The following is an 18,449-nucleotide window of genomic DNA, read 5'->3' as shown; positions in this document are numbered from 1 at the left end:
TAGTATTACTTTTCTTAGAAGTTAGAAGTTAGCATCCACCCCTCTCCTAGGAAAATGAGACATTCTAGGAAATATTAAAAGGGCAGAATATTTCCCCTAAAAGGGAGGCAGAAACTCAGCCCCCCCTCCTTTGTCAATGGGCCATTAAGGCCTGTGGCGCGACAGCTACCCCAATACTTGGATGAAGATGTCTATCTAGACCCGTTCCAATCCGGCTTCCGACCCGGATACAGCACGGAGACAGCTTTGGTCGCATTGGTGGATGATCTCTGGAGGGCCAGGGACAGGGGTTACTCCTCTGCCCTGGTCCTATTAGACCTCTCAGTGGCTTTTGATACCATCGACCATGGTATCTTGCTGCGCCGGTTGGGGGGAGTGGGAGGCACCGTGTATCGGTGGTTCTCCTCCTATATCTCCGACCTGTTGCAGATGGTGTTGACAGGGGGGCAGAGGTCGACCGCGAGGTGCCTCACTTGTGGGGTACCGCAGGGGTCGATTCTCTCGCCCCTGCTGTTCAACATCTACATGAAGCCATTGGGTGAGATCATCACTGGCTTCGGGGTGAGATACCAGCAGTACGCTGATGACACTCAGCTGTACTTTTCCATTTGAGGGAAAATAAGCATGTAAACAATAACAAGGTTGTTATCTCTGGTGTATTGAGTTCAGCTATATAGAGAAAGACATTTTAAATTTTTCAGGAAGATTTAACTAATAGCTTCATACATTTGTTTAATAATAAAATCAATCAATCAATCAATCAATCAATCAATCAATAAAAATGTACAAACACCATTTTAGAAAATGTTATTCTATTGTAAATAAAATTCACTTCATTCTGGTGGGACAAGCAGTGAAGGAGTGTTCTAGGCATCTTTCTTTTTCCTCAACTAAAGTCCCCACATATTATTCTTATGATACTTTATCTAAATCTCTCATTTAATCAACCTTGGTTACTCTTGAAAACTTAAGCACTGACCTATTTAGTTGTGGGATGAGAGACCACTGAGAAATCATGTGCTATGAACTACATTGAGAAACTATCTTGGAAGTATGCTTGGATGAACCATTTTTGCTGGTTGCTGTCAAGGAACAACATAAATGTGTCCATGTATTCACTAGAAATCAAACTCAACTTATGAGAATTTACCTTTTTTTGGATCAAACAATCTATCAAACAGGAGACTGTCCTCTGATTGCCTATTAATAAAGGACTATATAAAACAAGCTACTGTATATGGTCATTATAATTCAAAGGTAAACTTAAGAACAAATATCTGACATCTCACACATGAAAGAGGCCATGGAGAAAAAGCTTGTTGATATTCACAAGGTTACCATCTGTGGCAGAACCTCCCTTCACAACTAAAAGACAAGTTGCCAAGAAAAAAGTAAGAAGTCTCTCTTTTTTTAAAATGAGTTTTTAAAGCCAACTGGAAATTCTTCAGTAAAACAAGGAAAAGGCAGCTCATATTATTGGACAGATCATTCACACTGAAGGCAGGCTAGTATTTTGCACTGCTGCTACTGTCATGGATAAAGTTTTGATTGGGTTTTGAACCATCTTCTGATGTCTTTGGGTTGTTGTTTTTTTTCATTCTACATAGCCTGAGATCCAGAAATTAAATGGCTGATATGAATATGGATATGAAATAGTGGGAAAAATCCTGTTGCTTAATTTCTATACATCAGGTAGTTCTTAAAAGCGTTGGAGCAGAACTAGTTAAGAATTTGGCAGTTCCATCAGCATCAGGGATTCTTAATTATCTCTGCTCTCATTTGAGGGAAAAATAAGCATGTAAACAATAACAAGGTTGTTATCTCTGGTGTATTGAGTTCAGCTATACAGAGAAAGACATTTTAAATTTTTCAGGAAGATTTAACTAATAGCTTCATACATTTGTTTAATAATAAAATCAATCAATCAATCAATCAATAAAAAAATGTACAAACACCATTTTAGAAAATGTTATTCTATTGTAAATAAAATTCACTTCATTCTGGTGGGACAAGCAGTGAAGGAGTGTTCTAGGCATCTTTCTTTTTCCTCAACTAAAGTCCCCACATATTATTCTTATGATACTTTATCTAAATCTCTCATTTAATCAACCTTGGTTACTCTTGAAAACTTAAGCACTGACCTATTTAGTTGTGGGATGAGAGACCACTGAGAAATCATGTGCTATGAACTACATTGAGAAACTATCTTGGAAGTATGCTTGGATGAACCATTTTTGCTGGTTGCTGTCAAGGAACAACATAAATGTGTCCATGTATTCACTAGAAATCAAACTCAACTTATGAGAATTTACCTTTTTTTGGATCAAACAATCTATCAAACAGGAGACTGTCCTCTGATTGCCTATTAATAAAGGACTATATAAAACAAGCTACTGTATATGGTCATTATAATTCAAAGGTAAACTTAAGAACAAATATCTGACATCTCACACATGAAAGAGGCCATGGAGAAAAAGCTTGTTGATATTCACAAGGTTACCATCTGTGGCAGAACCTCCCTTCACAACTAAAAGACAAGTTGCCAAGAAAAAAGTAAGAAGTCTCTCTTTTTTTAAAATGAGTTTTTAAAGCCAACTGGAAATTCTTCAGTAAAACAAGGAAAAGGCAGCTCATATTATTGGACAGATCATTCACACTGAAGGCAGGCTAGTATTTTGCACTGCTGCTACTGTCATGGATAAAGTTTTGATTGGGTTTTGAACCATCTTCTGATGTCTTTGGGTTGTTGTTTTTTTTCATTCTACATAGCCTGAGATCCAGAAATTAAATGGCTGATATGAATATGGATATGAAATAGTGGGGAAAAATCCAGTTGCTTAATTTCTATACATCAGGTAGTTCTTAAAAGCGTTGGAGCAGAACTAGTTAAGAATTTGGCAGTTCCATCAGCATCAGGGATTCTTAATTATCTCTGCTCTCATTTGAGGGAAAAATAAGCATGTAAACAATAACAAGGTTGTTATCTCTGGTGTATTGAGTTCAGCTATACAGAGAAAGACATTTTAAATTTTTCAGGAAGATTTAACTAATAGCTTCATACATTTTGTTCACCTGTACATTTCATTTTTCTATCATAGAGGATTGGGTCAGCTCTTTTCTTTGTAACATAAAAGAATCTGCAAAAATATATGCATTCTGTATGCACTTTCTCCTAATAATATTCATTTTTAAATGCATTTCACCTAATGTATGCACTTTCTCCTAATAATATTCATTTTAAATGCATTTCACCTAATGTATGCACTTTCTCCTAATAATATTCATTTTAAATGCATTTCACCTAATGTATGCACTTTCTCCTAATAATATTCATTTTAAATGCATTTCACCTAATGTATGCACTTTCTCCTAATAATATTCATTTTTAAATGTTGTAAGTCAGCCAGAGTCACCTATGTGAGTTGCGTGGCTATATACATTTGTTTAATAATAAAATCAATCAATCAATCAATCAATCAATCAATGAAGTCGTTGAAGTGCTGTCCCGGTGTTTGGAAGCCGTATGGGTCTGGATGGGGAGAAACAGGCTCAAGCTTAATCCCTCCAAGACGGAGTGGCTGTGGATGCCAGCATCCCGATTCAGTCAGCTGCAGCCGTGGCTGACTGTTGGAAGCGAGTTACTGGCCCCAAAGGATAGGGTGCGCAACTTAGGTGTCCTCCTGGATGATCGGCTGTCGTTTGAAGATCATTTGACGGCCGTCTCCAGGAGGGCCTTCCACCAGGTTCGCCTGGTTCGGCAGTTGCGCCCCTTTCTTGATCGGGATGCCTTGTGCACAGTCATCGCGCGGCTACCTCTCGCTTGGATTATTGTAATGCTCTCTACATGGGGCTCCCTTGAAGTGCACTCGGAGGCTTCAGCTAGTCAGAATGCAGCTGCACGGGTGATAGAGGAGCTACGCGTAGCTCCCACGCAACACCGCCTCCCGCGCAGACTGCACTGGCTACCTGTGGCCTTCGGTGCACTTTAAAGTGTTAGTTATGACCTTTAAAGCGCTCCATGGCTTAGGGCCTGGGTACTTACGGGACCGCCTGCTGTTACCACATGCCTCCCACCGACCATCACGCTCTACAGAGAGAGGGACTTCTCAGGGTGCCGTTGCCAAACAATGTCGGCTGGCAGCCCCCAGGAAGGGCCTTCTGTGGGGGCTCCACACTCTGGAACGAGCTTCCCCGGGTTTACGCCAAATACCTGACCCGGACATTCCGTCATGAACTGAAGACACATCTTTTCATTCGCGCGGGGCTGGCTTGAACTGAATTTTATTAATTTTAAATTTTTATTAACTAATTTTAAATGGGGTTTTTAGTCTAGTATATTTTAACCTATCAGGCTAATTTTAAAATAAGTTTTTTAATTTGCATTTTAGATGGTATATTGTATTGTCTGTTTTATTTTTTGCCTGTACACCGCCCTGAGTCCTTCGGGAGAAGGGCGGTATAAAAATCAAATCAATCAATCAATCAATCAATCAATCAATCAATCAATCAATAAATAAGGGAGCTTCGTTTTGGATCAAAAAGGTGATCCCAGAGGACTACTGCCCCTCCAGCAGGTACGAGCACCTCCTCAACACTGCTTCCTGCTTTACTTTCTCTAAAATACACTAGTAAACTCTACTCTTTTTAATTGTCCCCTTCACACTCACTTTCCTTTTACTCGGCTCCCGTTCCTGATAAACACAAAGTTCCACGTTTGGCTTCCCCCCCTTGCTTTCTCTAGCCTACCGGTCACGGCTTGGTGGAGCTAGCAGTAGGCAGAGGTGCGGCTAGAGGTTGCTCAAAGAGGTGGAATCAGATTGTTTCCTCAGGTGGAATCCCACACACACACTTCCTCCTTCCCTAACAGAAGGTCCTGTGCTCTGGCAAAACCCCCATGCTCTCCAGACTTTTGGTCTTTCTGCGGTTAGGAAATGCACAGAGGAAGCAAGATCCAGCTGTGATTGGGAGAAGGGCTCTCTCATTCACACACATGCAGGCATACACATATTTCCCATGCTTTTCCATGCTTAAAAATTAAAATTTAGAGGTACTCACCTTCTTTCCAAGCAGCCTTTGAGCTCAACACTCAAAACCCCTTTAAAACCTAGTTCCAAATGGCCAAGGTCCAGGAAAACTTACCCACAGACTCAATGGGTCTGCTGCTAGCAAGGGAGGCTTACCTGGGCCAGGTCCATTGGTTAGGTTAGCTTGGAGTCCCATCTGTGGGTGCCAATTGTTGGAAGAAATATCCATCTGGGTTCAGTTCCAAGTGGGGACAAAGACACTGGAAACATGGAGGCTGCTTGGAAAGATGGTTTAATGGTGGCCAGGATCACATGGCTTGAGATCCTGAACAGAAAAGGGCTGAGATCCTGTGTGCTCCCTGGTTTTATGCTTTTTCTGAGCTTTGAACTTTCTGGGGCACAGGAAGAGTATCCTGATTGGTTGTCAGACTCCCAGGTGGTCTAGGGGTCTTAGCTAACATTGTAGGTTGTCCCTCAAGCTTGCCTGAGCCTTGCCATGTGGTGAGTTTCTGTTCTATTGTGTTGCAAATGATGGTCCATTGAGGAAGGTGGGGGGTTGAGTGAGCTTGGCTGAAGCTTTAATGGCCCATTGACAAAGGTGGAGGAGAGTCAGGAAGCTGCTTTGTCTTTAAAACATGTTTCTCCATTTCTCATCCAGGGAAATATATTCTGCCTTTTTAAATATTTTGTAAAATATTTCATTCTTCTAGGAGTGGGGTGGGTGCTAAATTCCTACAGTGGCAGGTCTATGTTTGATGCTAGGGAAAATATGCATTACATTACAGTGTGTCTGTAGGTCCCCAATTGTTTCTCTTGTCCTCTAACCTCCCGCTGCTTTGTAAATGAAAATTTGCTTTAAAGAAGTTCAGAAGAATGAAATGACAGCAATAAATTTGATGAGTAACTTAGCTTTGTAGGGGGCGTACATATAAATATTATACAGGACGAATTTGTTCTCTGTCCTTTACTTTCATCTCAAGGTCTTTCTGGCATTATCATGAAAGAAACAATAAAAAACCAATAGGCTTGGTTTCTCAGCCAACATGATAAAGAAATCTATGGATAAATGTATTAAGTAATGAAAGTTAATGCCGTTTGTAATGTTCTCTGAACGTGTTTTGCAAGAAAGAATTCCCATAGCTGTGGAAATATTTATTGAATAACAAGCCTAAGGTTATAGTGCAAATCCTGGAAATGCCAAATTATTGATATAACTTTATTTGGGTGGCCATGTTAGTCTATTACATCAAAAATAAGAACCTTGTCATATATTAAAAACAATTCTTAGCACTTAAATATTTGTGTTCCATCTTCCATTTCATCAAGTATATTGATTGGACTCCACAGAAGTATACCTAATATTTCCTTCCTTTCCTCGGCTCTCACCATTTTAAATGTAGCCTACTACAAACCTTAGGGACTAGAGGGTTGCTGTTGTTTTTTTTTGTATTTCTCTGCTGGTTCTGCCAGACTAACTGGGAATCAATTCAATTCTTAGCACTTTGAATATGGGAACAAGATGGACTTCTTATATGTACTTATCAATCAAGTTTTCCTTTTAACATTCCAAGGATTGAGGCAGAGCTTTAAATCTCTGGAAAATACGTGAATAGGAATCAGAGTAGCACAAGAACAGGTAGTCCTTAACTTATGACCACAATTGAACCCAACATTTCTGTTGCCAAATGAGACATTTGTTAAAGTGAGTTTTGCCCCATTTTATGATCTTTCTTGCCACAGTTGTTAAGTGAATCACTGCAATTAATTAAGTTAGTAACACAGATGTTAAGTAAATCTGGCTTCCCCACTGATTTTGCTTGTCAGAAGGTTGCAAAATGTAATCACATGACCCTGGGAAACTGGGACACTGCAATCATCATAAATATGAGTCAGTTGCCAAGCATCTGAATTTTGATCACGTGACCATGGGGATGCTGCAATAGTCATAAGTCTGAATGCTGGTCATAAATCACTTTTTTCATTGTAACTTCGAACAGTCACTAAATGAGCTGTTGTAAATCGAGGACTACCTGTACTGCTGAAAAGCACACTTTTTTTTTTTTAAAGTAGAGGACTGCAAACTACAAATACAACTTTCTCAGTGGGCTGTTTCTGTGCAAGCTGTTGTACTTCATTGTACCAACCTGCTTCTGCTGTCTCTACTACTAGTAACTAGCTAACGAAGCGTTAACAGTTTGCCACAACTCTGACATCATCAAGTCCTGCCACTGATGAGGGGTTCTTCGGGCACCTACCTTCCTGACACCTCTAAAGCCTGAAGGATCAGAGGCAGTGAAGCTGCATCATCTTATATGAGCAACTCATTGATGGTTCTTCAGTGTTATACCAAGTGTGGCAGTATAGAAAAGCAAGGCAAAAATAAAAAATAGAACTTACTTTTCAAGCCACTTTTCAAGCTTATTTTTTGAGTTTTAAAATTAGAATAGGACACTTACCTCATTGGGTTTTTTTAAGGCTCTTTCCCAAATTATCTGGAAGCTGTTACGCTGTCCTTTTCTTACTCGGCTTTCTCTGCCTTAAAAGTTAATGCAGGGATAATATTTAGAAAAACATATAGCCACCTAGCTGAAAATTGGCAGGATTAGTGACCTCTGCTATTTTTACCCAAATTCTGTTGGAAAATGAAGGTGTTGCAAACACTCTGAAACTTCTTATTGGAGTCTAATGGAGAAGGTTTTTTTATAGCTCAACTTTGTTTTTCTATGAATTTCAAATGTATTTTTATATACACTGAGAGTTTATGCACTGGAGACAAATTCCTTGTGTGTCCAATCCCACTTGGCCAATAAAGAATTCTATTCTATTCTATTCTATTCTATTCTATTCTATTCTATTCTATTCTATTCTATTCTATTCTATTCTATTCTATTCTATTCTATTCTTCTAAAAATTGCAAACTCAACTGGATTCATGCCTTCTTTGCCTATTGAATCTGCACTTTGATCTCAATCGGGACCGATTCACACAGGCCCATCACACAATGTTATATTTGTTGTTAGGGGGGCCACAAAGATTATTTTTTTTGTTTTTGCTGAGAACAAGCTAATCCAAGAACAGAGCATGCCATGTAGTAATGTGTGTCCGATTAAAATCTTGTCAGCAACTCCTTCCCGCCTTTTCCCCATTCACAAGAATTAATGTTTGCCCTTTCCATCTGTCTGAATGTATCTCTGCTGCTTCTTGAGCAATACTGTAGAATGTTCTTCTGTTCCTTTCTCTTTCTCCTGCTTTCCTGTATGACTGCAGTGATGGGGACTCTGGAGTCCAGAGGAGTGCTGAGGAAAATGAGTGATATGCTGGAGACAATGGTGAAGAGGATGGAAGTGCTAGCCAGGCTGGAGAATAGCACAGACTTCCGGAAAGGGGAAGAAGCCCATTTCCCAATGGACAGGTCAGTACCTAAGGATTGAACAGTTGATCTGGCATTCCCTAGTGTCCATCCAACATATTCTAGATTTAAGGACTGAGGTCAGTCTATTGCTCTACATAGGATTGATCTGCATGAAGGATGAATATTTATGTTTGCATGGCTCCAGTTTCTTGGCATAATTAGGTGTGTAAATCATGTGGAGTACAGAATACAGCTATGTTCTCTTACTAAGTGACTAATTGATTAACCAATCATGTGAACTGGGTTTACTGATTGTGAGTTCCAGTCCTGCTTTAGTCATGAAATCTTGGACCAGTCACAATCTCTCAGTCCAACTCACCTCACAGGGTGGTTGTTGTGGGGAAAATAGGAGGAAGAGGGTATGTTCACCACCTTGAGTTATTTGTAAAAATAATAAAGGGGGAATATAAAAACACGTGAAGCAAAAACAAAAAAAGGCTCAAGAGACACTGTTAGGAGAAACAAATTACATACTATTTTCTTTCTCTCTCTGACTGTCTGTGTGTGTGTAAAACAAAAATAGCTTGGAAGATTCAGCAATTCAAGGGTTCATTATATGTGGTTTCAGTAAAAAAAATCATACTTTAACAATTTAGAAGATCTGATCCTGAATTTAGCTCTGTAGACTCTCTGATGGTATCCAGAAAAAGGAGGGAATTAGAAGAACCTTGAAATGAATAATAACTACTGTGTAAAAATATTTTTAAAGCAATGATGGGAAGTGTAATGTATGTTTTCTAGTAAGGGTAGTGATAACAATTAATTTGTATGATGGATTGGCTGTTCATTTTTTAAACACAGAGTTCTAATTTGATTTGAACTTGATGTAGCTCTTGAGAACATGGAAGATTAAGTTCTGATGACTGTGCAATTGTTAACAATGAAAATAACATTTTTTAAAGTTGAGCATTGTTATGGAACAAAGTTAATATTCAGAGTAATTAATACTACAACAGTTTAGACAAAGAAATCTCCCTCTTCTCTTATTTTCTCATTTATTATCCTCAAAGCATTATGTATATTCAGACGATATATTTCACTTGCTTACTTAGGCTGAGCATAGTGGCTACAATTCTGCAAGTTAGTGGAGCTTAAACATCACAGAAATGAATGGGGTTTTATTTGTAATGATCTTCTCCTGTTTGATTTTGGTCGAATTTAAATGCATCTCTTTTCTCATTGTGTGAAATTTAGACTTTCAGAGATATGAGAGTTACTGTAGAACTGTAATTGTCCATGGGATGGATGAATCTATCTCTCTATTTTATATGTAGTCTCTTCACACATTCTAACCTTCCTGTTTTTGCAGGATTTTACAACACAGTATAAAATTCAGATTAACTCTTAGCTAGTGGTACTTTATTATTTGTATCCTCCTCTTAGTCTATTTTATGAGATAACATTGTGGAGTAATACAATTCTGGCTTGAGACGTTTTGCATTCTTTTTAAGATTTAAAATTACTGCTAAAATGAGAATCTGTTATCCTTTTCAAGAAATAATATATGATTATAAAACGCAGTGCAAGCATAGGTCTGGTTACTCAGAAATAAATCTGAGTTAAACTGGAGCTCAGTTCCTATAACTGTATATATGAGTGTAGCTGGCAGGCTTCATAATATAGAGTAGTAATGTTCCAAATTGATGTATTAATCATCATTGATCCACACCTATCAATTTATCTCAGATGTTAAGCAGTTATCAATTGTACCAGAAGTGAAAACTGACCTGTTTGATATTGAATATTCAACAGATATTGGAAATCAAGGATTTATGTGATCGGTGGACTTCTACTGTATCACAAACCCAAAGGACTGAAAGTAAAATTGCTTCATGCTGTGGTGATAAGCTGCTTATTATTAGACACTAGGCAGATTCCATTCTTAATGTCCTTTTCTCTCCAGGAATTGCCTTTCTGAGAAAGTCCTTCACCACTTTTTGCAGACAATCTACTAAGCTCTCACAAAAGAAAGGGGGAGGAGACAATAAAAAGCAGGAGAAGCCTTAGTTTTAGGCTTCATTCGAGCTCAGTGGTCCAAGCCCGCTTTGAAGAGCAATTTCCTCCTTAATGCAGCTATGGGTTGCTTTGAAGTTAAGCTTTGATTAAGTTAGTAGCAAATAAGTGAGTGGCAATGCTGATTGCTGGGTTGCTTTAGCAATCTTTCCTCCCCCTCTTCTCCCCCCACCCCATTTCTTCTAGAAACAGAGCTGAAATTTCTTCCATAATTCCTTCTGATCTTAGAAAGAAAACAGATGAACAATGAAACATATAAATAATCAATATGAAAAATCAACACCAGCTTTGGATAATTTTTTAGGGAGCTTCATAGATTGCAATGTATGGTGGGCTTCACATAATTTAACAACTGGTTCACCTAATGCAGAACTGAAAATGTAAGCGCATGTGTGCACGCACACTTTGCGTGTGCACCCACCTTCCGCACTTGCGCACAGCTTCAAACACACAGCGATTTCATTCCAGCACACCTTCTCAGCAGCCAGGTTGAGTAGAGTGGGCAAGGAGTGGAAATCAGCTGGGTTGCATGCATGGGATGAGCGAGCCAGAGAGTGAGATATATAGGACCAGGATAGCATTGGGGCGGGTGAGCGGGCCCAGCTGATGGTCAGGACTACTGGTACAGGCGAAACTGCACCTCTGGTATTAAGGCACACAGATCATTGAGTTTTGCAGAAAACTAATGTATCTCTCCCTCTCACCCTTTAAAAAAAAAGATGAGCTATCACTATGTCATTCCCCCAGCACCAAAATAAATGGTGACTTAAATTTGTTTTTAAGGTGCTGTAAGTAATGTGTCTTTAACTGATTTGACTCTACTTCAGAGTTATTACAAGGACAGACTATTTGACCTTGATCTGAAATTAGACATTGACCGACTTTTGCTGAGTTGCAGGAGTGCTATGGAATGTTTGTCAGTATATACAGTTCTCCAAAATTTAAAGACTGACATCGAACAAGGTTACAAAATCATGGGATCAAGTAAGGGTTGCTGTGAGAAGGTAGTAAAGTTTTGTTTTGTTGCCTTTAGATTACTGACAACTGCCTAGACTAGTCCCTGCTGTTTCCTTGGCAAGTATTTTTGGAAGTGGTTTGCCGTTGCCTCCTTCCTAGGGCTGAGAGTGACTGGCCCAAGGTCATTTAGCTGGCTTTGGACTTCAGGTGGGACTAAAACTCACTGTTTCCTGGTTTCTAGCCAAGTGCCTTAATCACTGCACCAAGCTGGCTCACCAAGCAAGATAATGCTGTCAGTATTAATGTTAAAATCACATATATGAAAGTTTGCTTGTTTGTAAGAATTTATATTTCTGATCAGCTGATGTTTATACAATGGTTTTCAAAGGCAATTAAAAAACAGTTAAAATATTAACATAGCAAAAATCAAAATGGAGCTTCAAGCTGGCCCAGAAAAGCAAAATAGGTTTTCAAAAAACAAAAGAGGAAAGAGATGAATCTAATTTGACCTTTGGACAGCATCAGTGGTAAACCATGCATGGTCCTCTTGGATGTTCCCTGGATCAAGATTCTTTGGAATCGCCTCAACTGCTCTTGACATTTGTTTAATCAAGGTCAGCTTCTTCTCAGAGGGCATTTCAGCTGGTGGCAATACTTGGCTGGGCTTAGAAGCTAAACAGAGTCAGGCCTGATTAATACTTGGATTGGAAACTTGCAAGGTGAATGGAAAGCTGAAAAAAAAATCTGAAAAATGGTAATGTCTAATTATTTCCATACTTTTGCCAGGAAGATGTGAGAGTCCATCAGGAACTAAACTTAAATTGTGCTGTTCTGTATCTTTGGTTATTTATTTATTTATTTATTTGCAGGATTGCAACACTCTTTAAAAAAATTAGGACAGTTTGGTTGTCTTTTACAAAAAGCTTTTGTAAATGGGATATTTATCTGTAAACTTGGAAATCTTCCCTTTCAATTTTTAATAGAATTGCTCCTGTCTGCAAGGAACCTAATACAATATACTCAATACCCAACTTGTATTGGATATTCCATACACTTGGTGCTTGATTAGGGCTTATCCACGGTGCCAGGTTGCCTCATCCCGAGTATCCAGGGTCAACCATCTTATTTATTTATTTCAATCTTATGGCCACTCAACTCACTAATGCAACTCTGGGCAGCTGACAAAGTTAGTAGCCAGGACTCTGAGATGCTCCAGATGTAAATACCACAAGCTTGGTTGTGTCCACAATTAAAACTGTCTTCTTCAATTAACATTTTGTCAATAGATTAGATTAGATTTCCCTCCATCCACAGGACAAAACTCACTGGCTTTGTGGATACTGTTTTCCAATATATCTGGGTAATGGCAAAAACTCTTCCTTTGGCATAATTCCTTCTTATAATGAAAGCTCAGACTTTCAGGACCAGCTTCAGAATTAAGTTCCACATGAGCTGATCTTAACTGTCAAATAATTGAGCCCTGCTACTTTCCTACAATGTAAAGAAAATGCTTGAAAACCTATGTTAAGTCTTCCTTGGTTTAAACAGCTCTTGTGCTATTTAAGAACTAAAAAAAAGCCAACGTGCCTGGATGAAGAAAAGTGTGTGGAACTAGAAAAGTTCATTATAAAATGAAATATATTACCATGGACTGAGTGTAGCTTCAAAAACCATTGGGATGGTTCTTTGCCTTTTGAGAATCACAGGGTTCAGGTGTTTGGTGTTAATAACGACTTCCAATTTAGAGAAAGAATTTAAATTTAAGGTGCAAAATCCTATGTAAAAAACAGGGCATAGTGTCAAACTTCTTTATACAACTAATTTGAAATCTGGGAGAGATGTGATAGATTTTTTTTCCTCCTGATTTTCAGGTTGCGAAGGCTAATTCACTGGAGCTGTGAACCAAACTAACTTGTGGTTTGTTAGTTGCTATTATTTCTGACTTGGACTCATTGCTTCCTATCTGGTACCTTCCTGGATTAATATTTATCAAGGACTTACTCCTAATTTTAGATTAGATAGATAAATTACTGGGTGGCTTGTGTCTGTTTTTGGCTGAGTTGAAATCTATAAGTTCTTCTGTTAGCAGACAGAGAGAATCCAAGCCAAACCCTCACTCTCACTAAGAATTTGCAAAATATAGGACATAGTGGATCTATTTCTCCAGGTCTTATAAAATGACTGAGCATCCCTGCCTTGCCTTTGCTGTGAAATGTTTACTTTCAGGGACCAGGCAATATGAGACCGGCAAGAAAATTGCAACTCTTTGGATAGTGATAGGGTTTTTTAAAAAAATGTTTCTAATTAATATTGCTGGTCCTTGGTTTCTTCTTCTGCATTTTTGGAGCACAATAATCTACAACCATAGTCGTTATCCAAAGTGGGTTTTCTGCAGAAAGGGTAGAGCTCCTTAAATGCAGTTCCCAGATCAATGTTGCTTCCCATTTTCAATATATCACTGTGAAGAAGAGTGAGATTGGAGCCTTGGGGGTGGTGGTTCCTGAGCCATCCATTACTTTGCACAGATGCACTCACATCCTGGGTAGAAACATGGCAACGGTCCTAGAGAAGCAGAGTAGAACAATGGGGGGTTTCTGAGTTTAGGCAGTGTTGATGAATGACTATTGCTGCAATTACAATAAGGACAATAAGGAGGGCACTGGAGAAACAGGGCTTCATCCATTCTCTGTTGAAATCCTGGACGATTGTCAAGTGTAGATGGCTCCGGGCCCAGTAGCTTTCGAAACTGTTTGTCTTCTGGCATAGCAAAGCCAGTTTAGCATATTACATAGCAGCATGTCTGCGCTCCTCTCTGATTGGCTTCACATATCATGCTAAGGCCAAATTTTGTTAATTGTGGTTTATTGTATAAATCAGTTTGCTTGATTCACACTTCACACTAATCCATAATTGGTATTTTACCAACTTGCTAGCCACATGCAGTATAGCCAGCCACTCTGTGACGTATGGCATGAGCCCAGCTGTCACGTACATTACACTAGGAACTAGAGAGAAACCTGGATGTTGGATAAAGAAGTCTGTCTCATTCATATATTTGCTTGATTAAAAAAAAAAAAGAGTAACATCTTAAGCAGTCTTGACATTTGAAATGTGAAATTCAATTAAGGGTTTGGAAGGTGGCTCGTCCATACTATATATATTTTGTTAGTGTCATTAGTAAAGGTAAAGGTTTTCCCTATCCAGTTGTGTCCAATTCTAATGATCATCTCTGTTTCTTAGCCAAGGGAACCAGAGTTGTCCAAAGACACCTCTGTGGTCATGTGGCCAGCATGACCGTATGCAGAGGCACACAGAACGCTATTACCATTCTACTGAAGTGATAACTATTTATCTACTCACATTTGCATACTTTCAAACTGCTAGGTGAGCAGGAACGGGAGCTCACCCATTGTATAGAGCTCAGGTCTCGAACTTGGGCTGTCAGCTTTCCAGCTTGACAAGCTCAGTGTTCTTACCTGCTGAGCCATTGCACTCCCCTAATATAATTAGTATGATGATATAATTGTCAAAGGCATACCTTGTAACCAGGCTTGAGTCAATTGGCTTTTAGATTTCTTCAGTGGTGAAATCCAATTTTTTTTACTACCGGTTCTGTGAGTGTGGCTTGGTGGGTGTGGCACGGGAAGGATACTGTAAAATCTCCATTCCCACCCCACTCTGGGGCCAGCCAGAGGTAGTATTTGCCAGTTTTCTGAACTACTCAAAATTTCTGCTACCGATTCTCCAGAACCTGTCAGAACCTGCTGGATTTCACCCCTGGATTTCTTCCAGCATTTTCACTGGGCCAAGCCAAATGCGAAGTTTATTCATACAATTAGCAATGTTGATTGGTTATTTTTTTTTAAATTAACAAAAAGAAACCAACTTTAAAAATCGTGGGACATGGTGATTAATAACCACGTGGAGGAGAATTTATGTTTTTGCTGCTGTCATTTTTCATGTTAGAGGGAACCTCTGATTTTTATCATTTTCTTTTAGTGTTCTGCACAACTTAGAAATCAATGGGAATAGATGCTCATCAATATTTTTTTTTTAGTTTACAAAATAATATGATATACTATAGTTGGACTTGTCCTTTGAGGCCATCCTTATTGTAAGAAGGGCCCATTCTATTCTCAAATTTATAGCCACTTCAGAACATAACTCAGGCATTAAAAGGAATGATACTGTGATGTTGGAACCCTGCTGACAAGTACAAGTAGATAGTTTATCCAGTTCTTTTTCAGTTTAAATGTTTAGTGTTTGTCCATAAGCTTCCTGAAAAGTATTTAGGTTTAAAACAAATTATAATTAAATATTTAAATGGGTGGTTTCTACATAGAACTCCAGCTGACTTCCAAAACTTACCTCTTCAGTTAGTTGCAGTTGGTTTAGTCTTTGGAATTTCAAAAGCACTGATGTTTTCTGGAGAAATATGAACAAATTTGCTCTTCTAAGGCCAAATTCAGAATGTTTCTGTAGCTGCAAGAGTCACGTGCCTAATCAGATACGCTACATGAATGAACTGATATGAGCTCCATTGTGACATATCTAGATTCTAAAACACATTTTTTGAAGGCAGAAGAGGCTAGAAGTGATAAGTGCAGCCTTTGTGTCAGGAATGGAGTGCTCTCCTACAGCTGTGTCCTCAGAATTGCTTGCAATTTTGTTGGCATAAAGATGTGTAATTATTTGATTATATAGTAAGGGATGGTCTCCAAAAAGTGGCCAATTAATCTTTATATTTAATTATTTCCAGGGATCAGTTAATTTCATAAATGTAAAACATTCGTTTCAGTACTGTAGTTAGTGACTTCACTCCTGGTTACATATAATGAGTCACAGCATAATACTTAAAGGAAGACATGTTTTGTTAGTCTTCTGCCAGCTTTGCTCTGTTCACTGCTCTGAATTGTTGCCATATATAGACCATCTTTAGATAAACTATTGAGAGGCAGTGTGCCTTTCCATGCTTGTCCTCTTGATCTATTCATGCCCTTAAACATCAATCTAATGGAACATTAGTTTGCTGCCTATCCTATCCCATTCATAATAGACAATTGCCTGAGAAAGTTTATAAAAGCCAAGCCCCACTGCCTTTGATTATATCTAGGTCTTAATAATGGAAAAAAGCAGCAGTGAGCCTTTTTTTATTAAACAGTACTTGAGATTTTGAGCTATATAAATGGCCATCACCTTTTGAACTCAATATCTACAGCAATAACATAATATGTAAAGTACATAAGGATCTCAACATCTTCCTTGAACCAGAAAACGTACCCCACTGAAGAAAATGATTAGGTAGTAACACTTGACATTGTTCATATGTAATAATTGGCTAGTGCATGAAAAGTAATCGCAGTTCATTTTCTGATACAAATAATGGTGGGCATTATTCTACTAAGGCAGGAAGTTGTCTTCAGAAAATTGCTCTAACAAAAATTTACGGCAGATCGTGGTACCAGAGGATTTTAAACAATTGGAAATAAACCTCAAATTATATTTGTTCAACTACCAAAAAGAAAAGAAAAAGATAATAACTTCATACTTTATAAGCAAACAATAATGCATTCAAAGACAAATAGAAAAGCAAGGATAACAGCATTGGGCCTGAAGGAAGAAAAATGCTAACTTGCTTCTTAGTCAATACCTTTAACAGTTCCTGCCTAAAAATGAAAGTTTTCAAGGACTCTTTTAACTTCCTTCATCAAAGTATACAAAGTAATCTATTTTTTTAAAAAGGTAACGATAAAGATTTCCCCTGTCCAATCATGTCCAATTCTAGGGGGCGGTGCTCATCTCCTTTTCCTAGCCAAGGGAGCCAGCATTGTCCAAAGACACTTCTGCAGTCATGTGGCCAGCATGACTTTAAGCCAAGGTGCACTGAATGCTGTTACCTTCCCATCAAAGTGGTACCTATTTCTCTACTTGCATTTGCATGCTTTTGAACTGACAGATGGGCAGGAGATGGGGCAAGAATGGGAGCTCACCCCGTCATGGGGCACTTAGGTTTTGAACCCAGGCTGTCAGCTTTCCAGGTGACAAGCTCAGTGTCTTTAACCAATGAGCCATTGCTCTCCCACAATATTTTTTAAAAAAAGATATACAAACATCCCAGACCTCTTCTGGATACTCCACCAGCAGAATGCCTTGCTTGTGGCCATTTTTCCTAATGCTGCATTTTTTTCACTCTGTAAACCAATGCCTATGCCTAGGTTCAAAGGGAGCCCTGGTGCTCGAAGATGCACTCTTACAAGTTTTGGAAGGGTGATCTATTTTCCAGTGAATGGAATTTTTTAAGCTCTCCTCCACCTCACTTCATAGTTAACTTGAGCAGACAGAGCGGCTTTCATGAATGCAGGAGAATATACATGTCCCAGGATAATGTTGCAGGATCCAATATGGGTTGGTCATTGGGACCAAAAGTTTAATCTTCCAAGCTTTTGGATTTGTGTTGGAGTCCATAATCAGGGAAATTCTGTCTAGCAGAGTGTATGCTTTGGGCTATTCTGTGTGTACTATTTATACAATGCCTCTTCTGTGTGACTTTTAGTTGTTGATTGGGTCCAATCAACAACTTTTATTGGCTGACTAATAAGTCATGGGTTGTTGTTTCCTTGTGCTGCCAAGCTGTAGTCTCCTAAGTATTTGATAAGCTGGTGGTAAATCAGCACTCCTGTTGACTGATGAGGAGCCCGTTTCCCAGGCTTCAATCACTTCCCTGGCTGTTTTTGTGCCTGCTCATCCAACAATCTTAGTGTTGTGTCTCACTCACTTTCCCCGCAGCCGGGTCCCTCTTATCTCCTGCCGAACGCTGAGGAATGTCCTGGCATGCCTCCAGGCCCCAGCCCTGGCACCATGCCCAGACAGGCCGAACAAGATGAAGGGCCTGACGTGCCTCCAGCCTCCAGCCCTGGCTCCATGCCCAGGCAAACGGAGCAACTAGACCCTCCCCCACAGCATGTGAGCCTGAGGAATGTGAATTACCAACAGCTGGAGCCTGGAGAGATCCTCGCTTCCGGAGAATTGATAGGCGGCGTCAG

The 18,449-nt window shown here is 39.2% G+C and overlaps 1 protein-coding gene across 2 annotated transcripts in view; it reads left to right on the top strand.

Annotated features, from left to right (window-relative positions):
- The window catches only part of MGAT5B (alpha-1,6-mannosylglycoprotein 6-beta-N-acetylglucosaminyltransferase B), a 301,884-nt gene that overhangs the window by 117,426 nt on the left and 166,009 nt on the right, over window positions 1-18,449 (top strand). For both annotated transcript variants that reach the window (XM_058172876.1, XM_058172875.1), the window contains exon 3: window positions 8,292-8,436. In XM_058172876.1, the coding sequence (XP_058028859.1) occupies window positions 8,292-8,436 (145 nt within the window). The remainder of the gene's footprint in view (window positions 1-8,291; window positions 8,437-18,449) is intronic.

The sequence above is a fragment of the Ahaetulla prasina genome, chromosome 2 (assembly GCF_028640845.1).
Source record: "Ahaetulla prasina isolate Xishuangbanna chromosome 2, ASM2864084v1, whole genome shotgun sequence".
In the NCBI taxonomy this organism is placed as follows: Eukaryota; Metazoa; Chordata; class Lepidosauria; order Squamata; family Colubridae; genus Ahaetulla; species Ahaetulla prasina.
The sequence above is the reverse complement of the archived record's forward strand: the minus strand, read 5'-3'. Positions and strand labels throughout refer to the sequence as shown.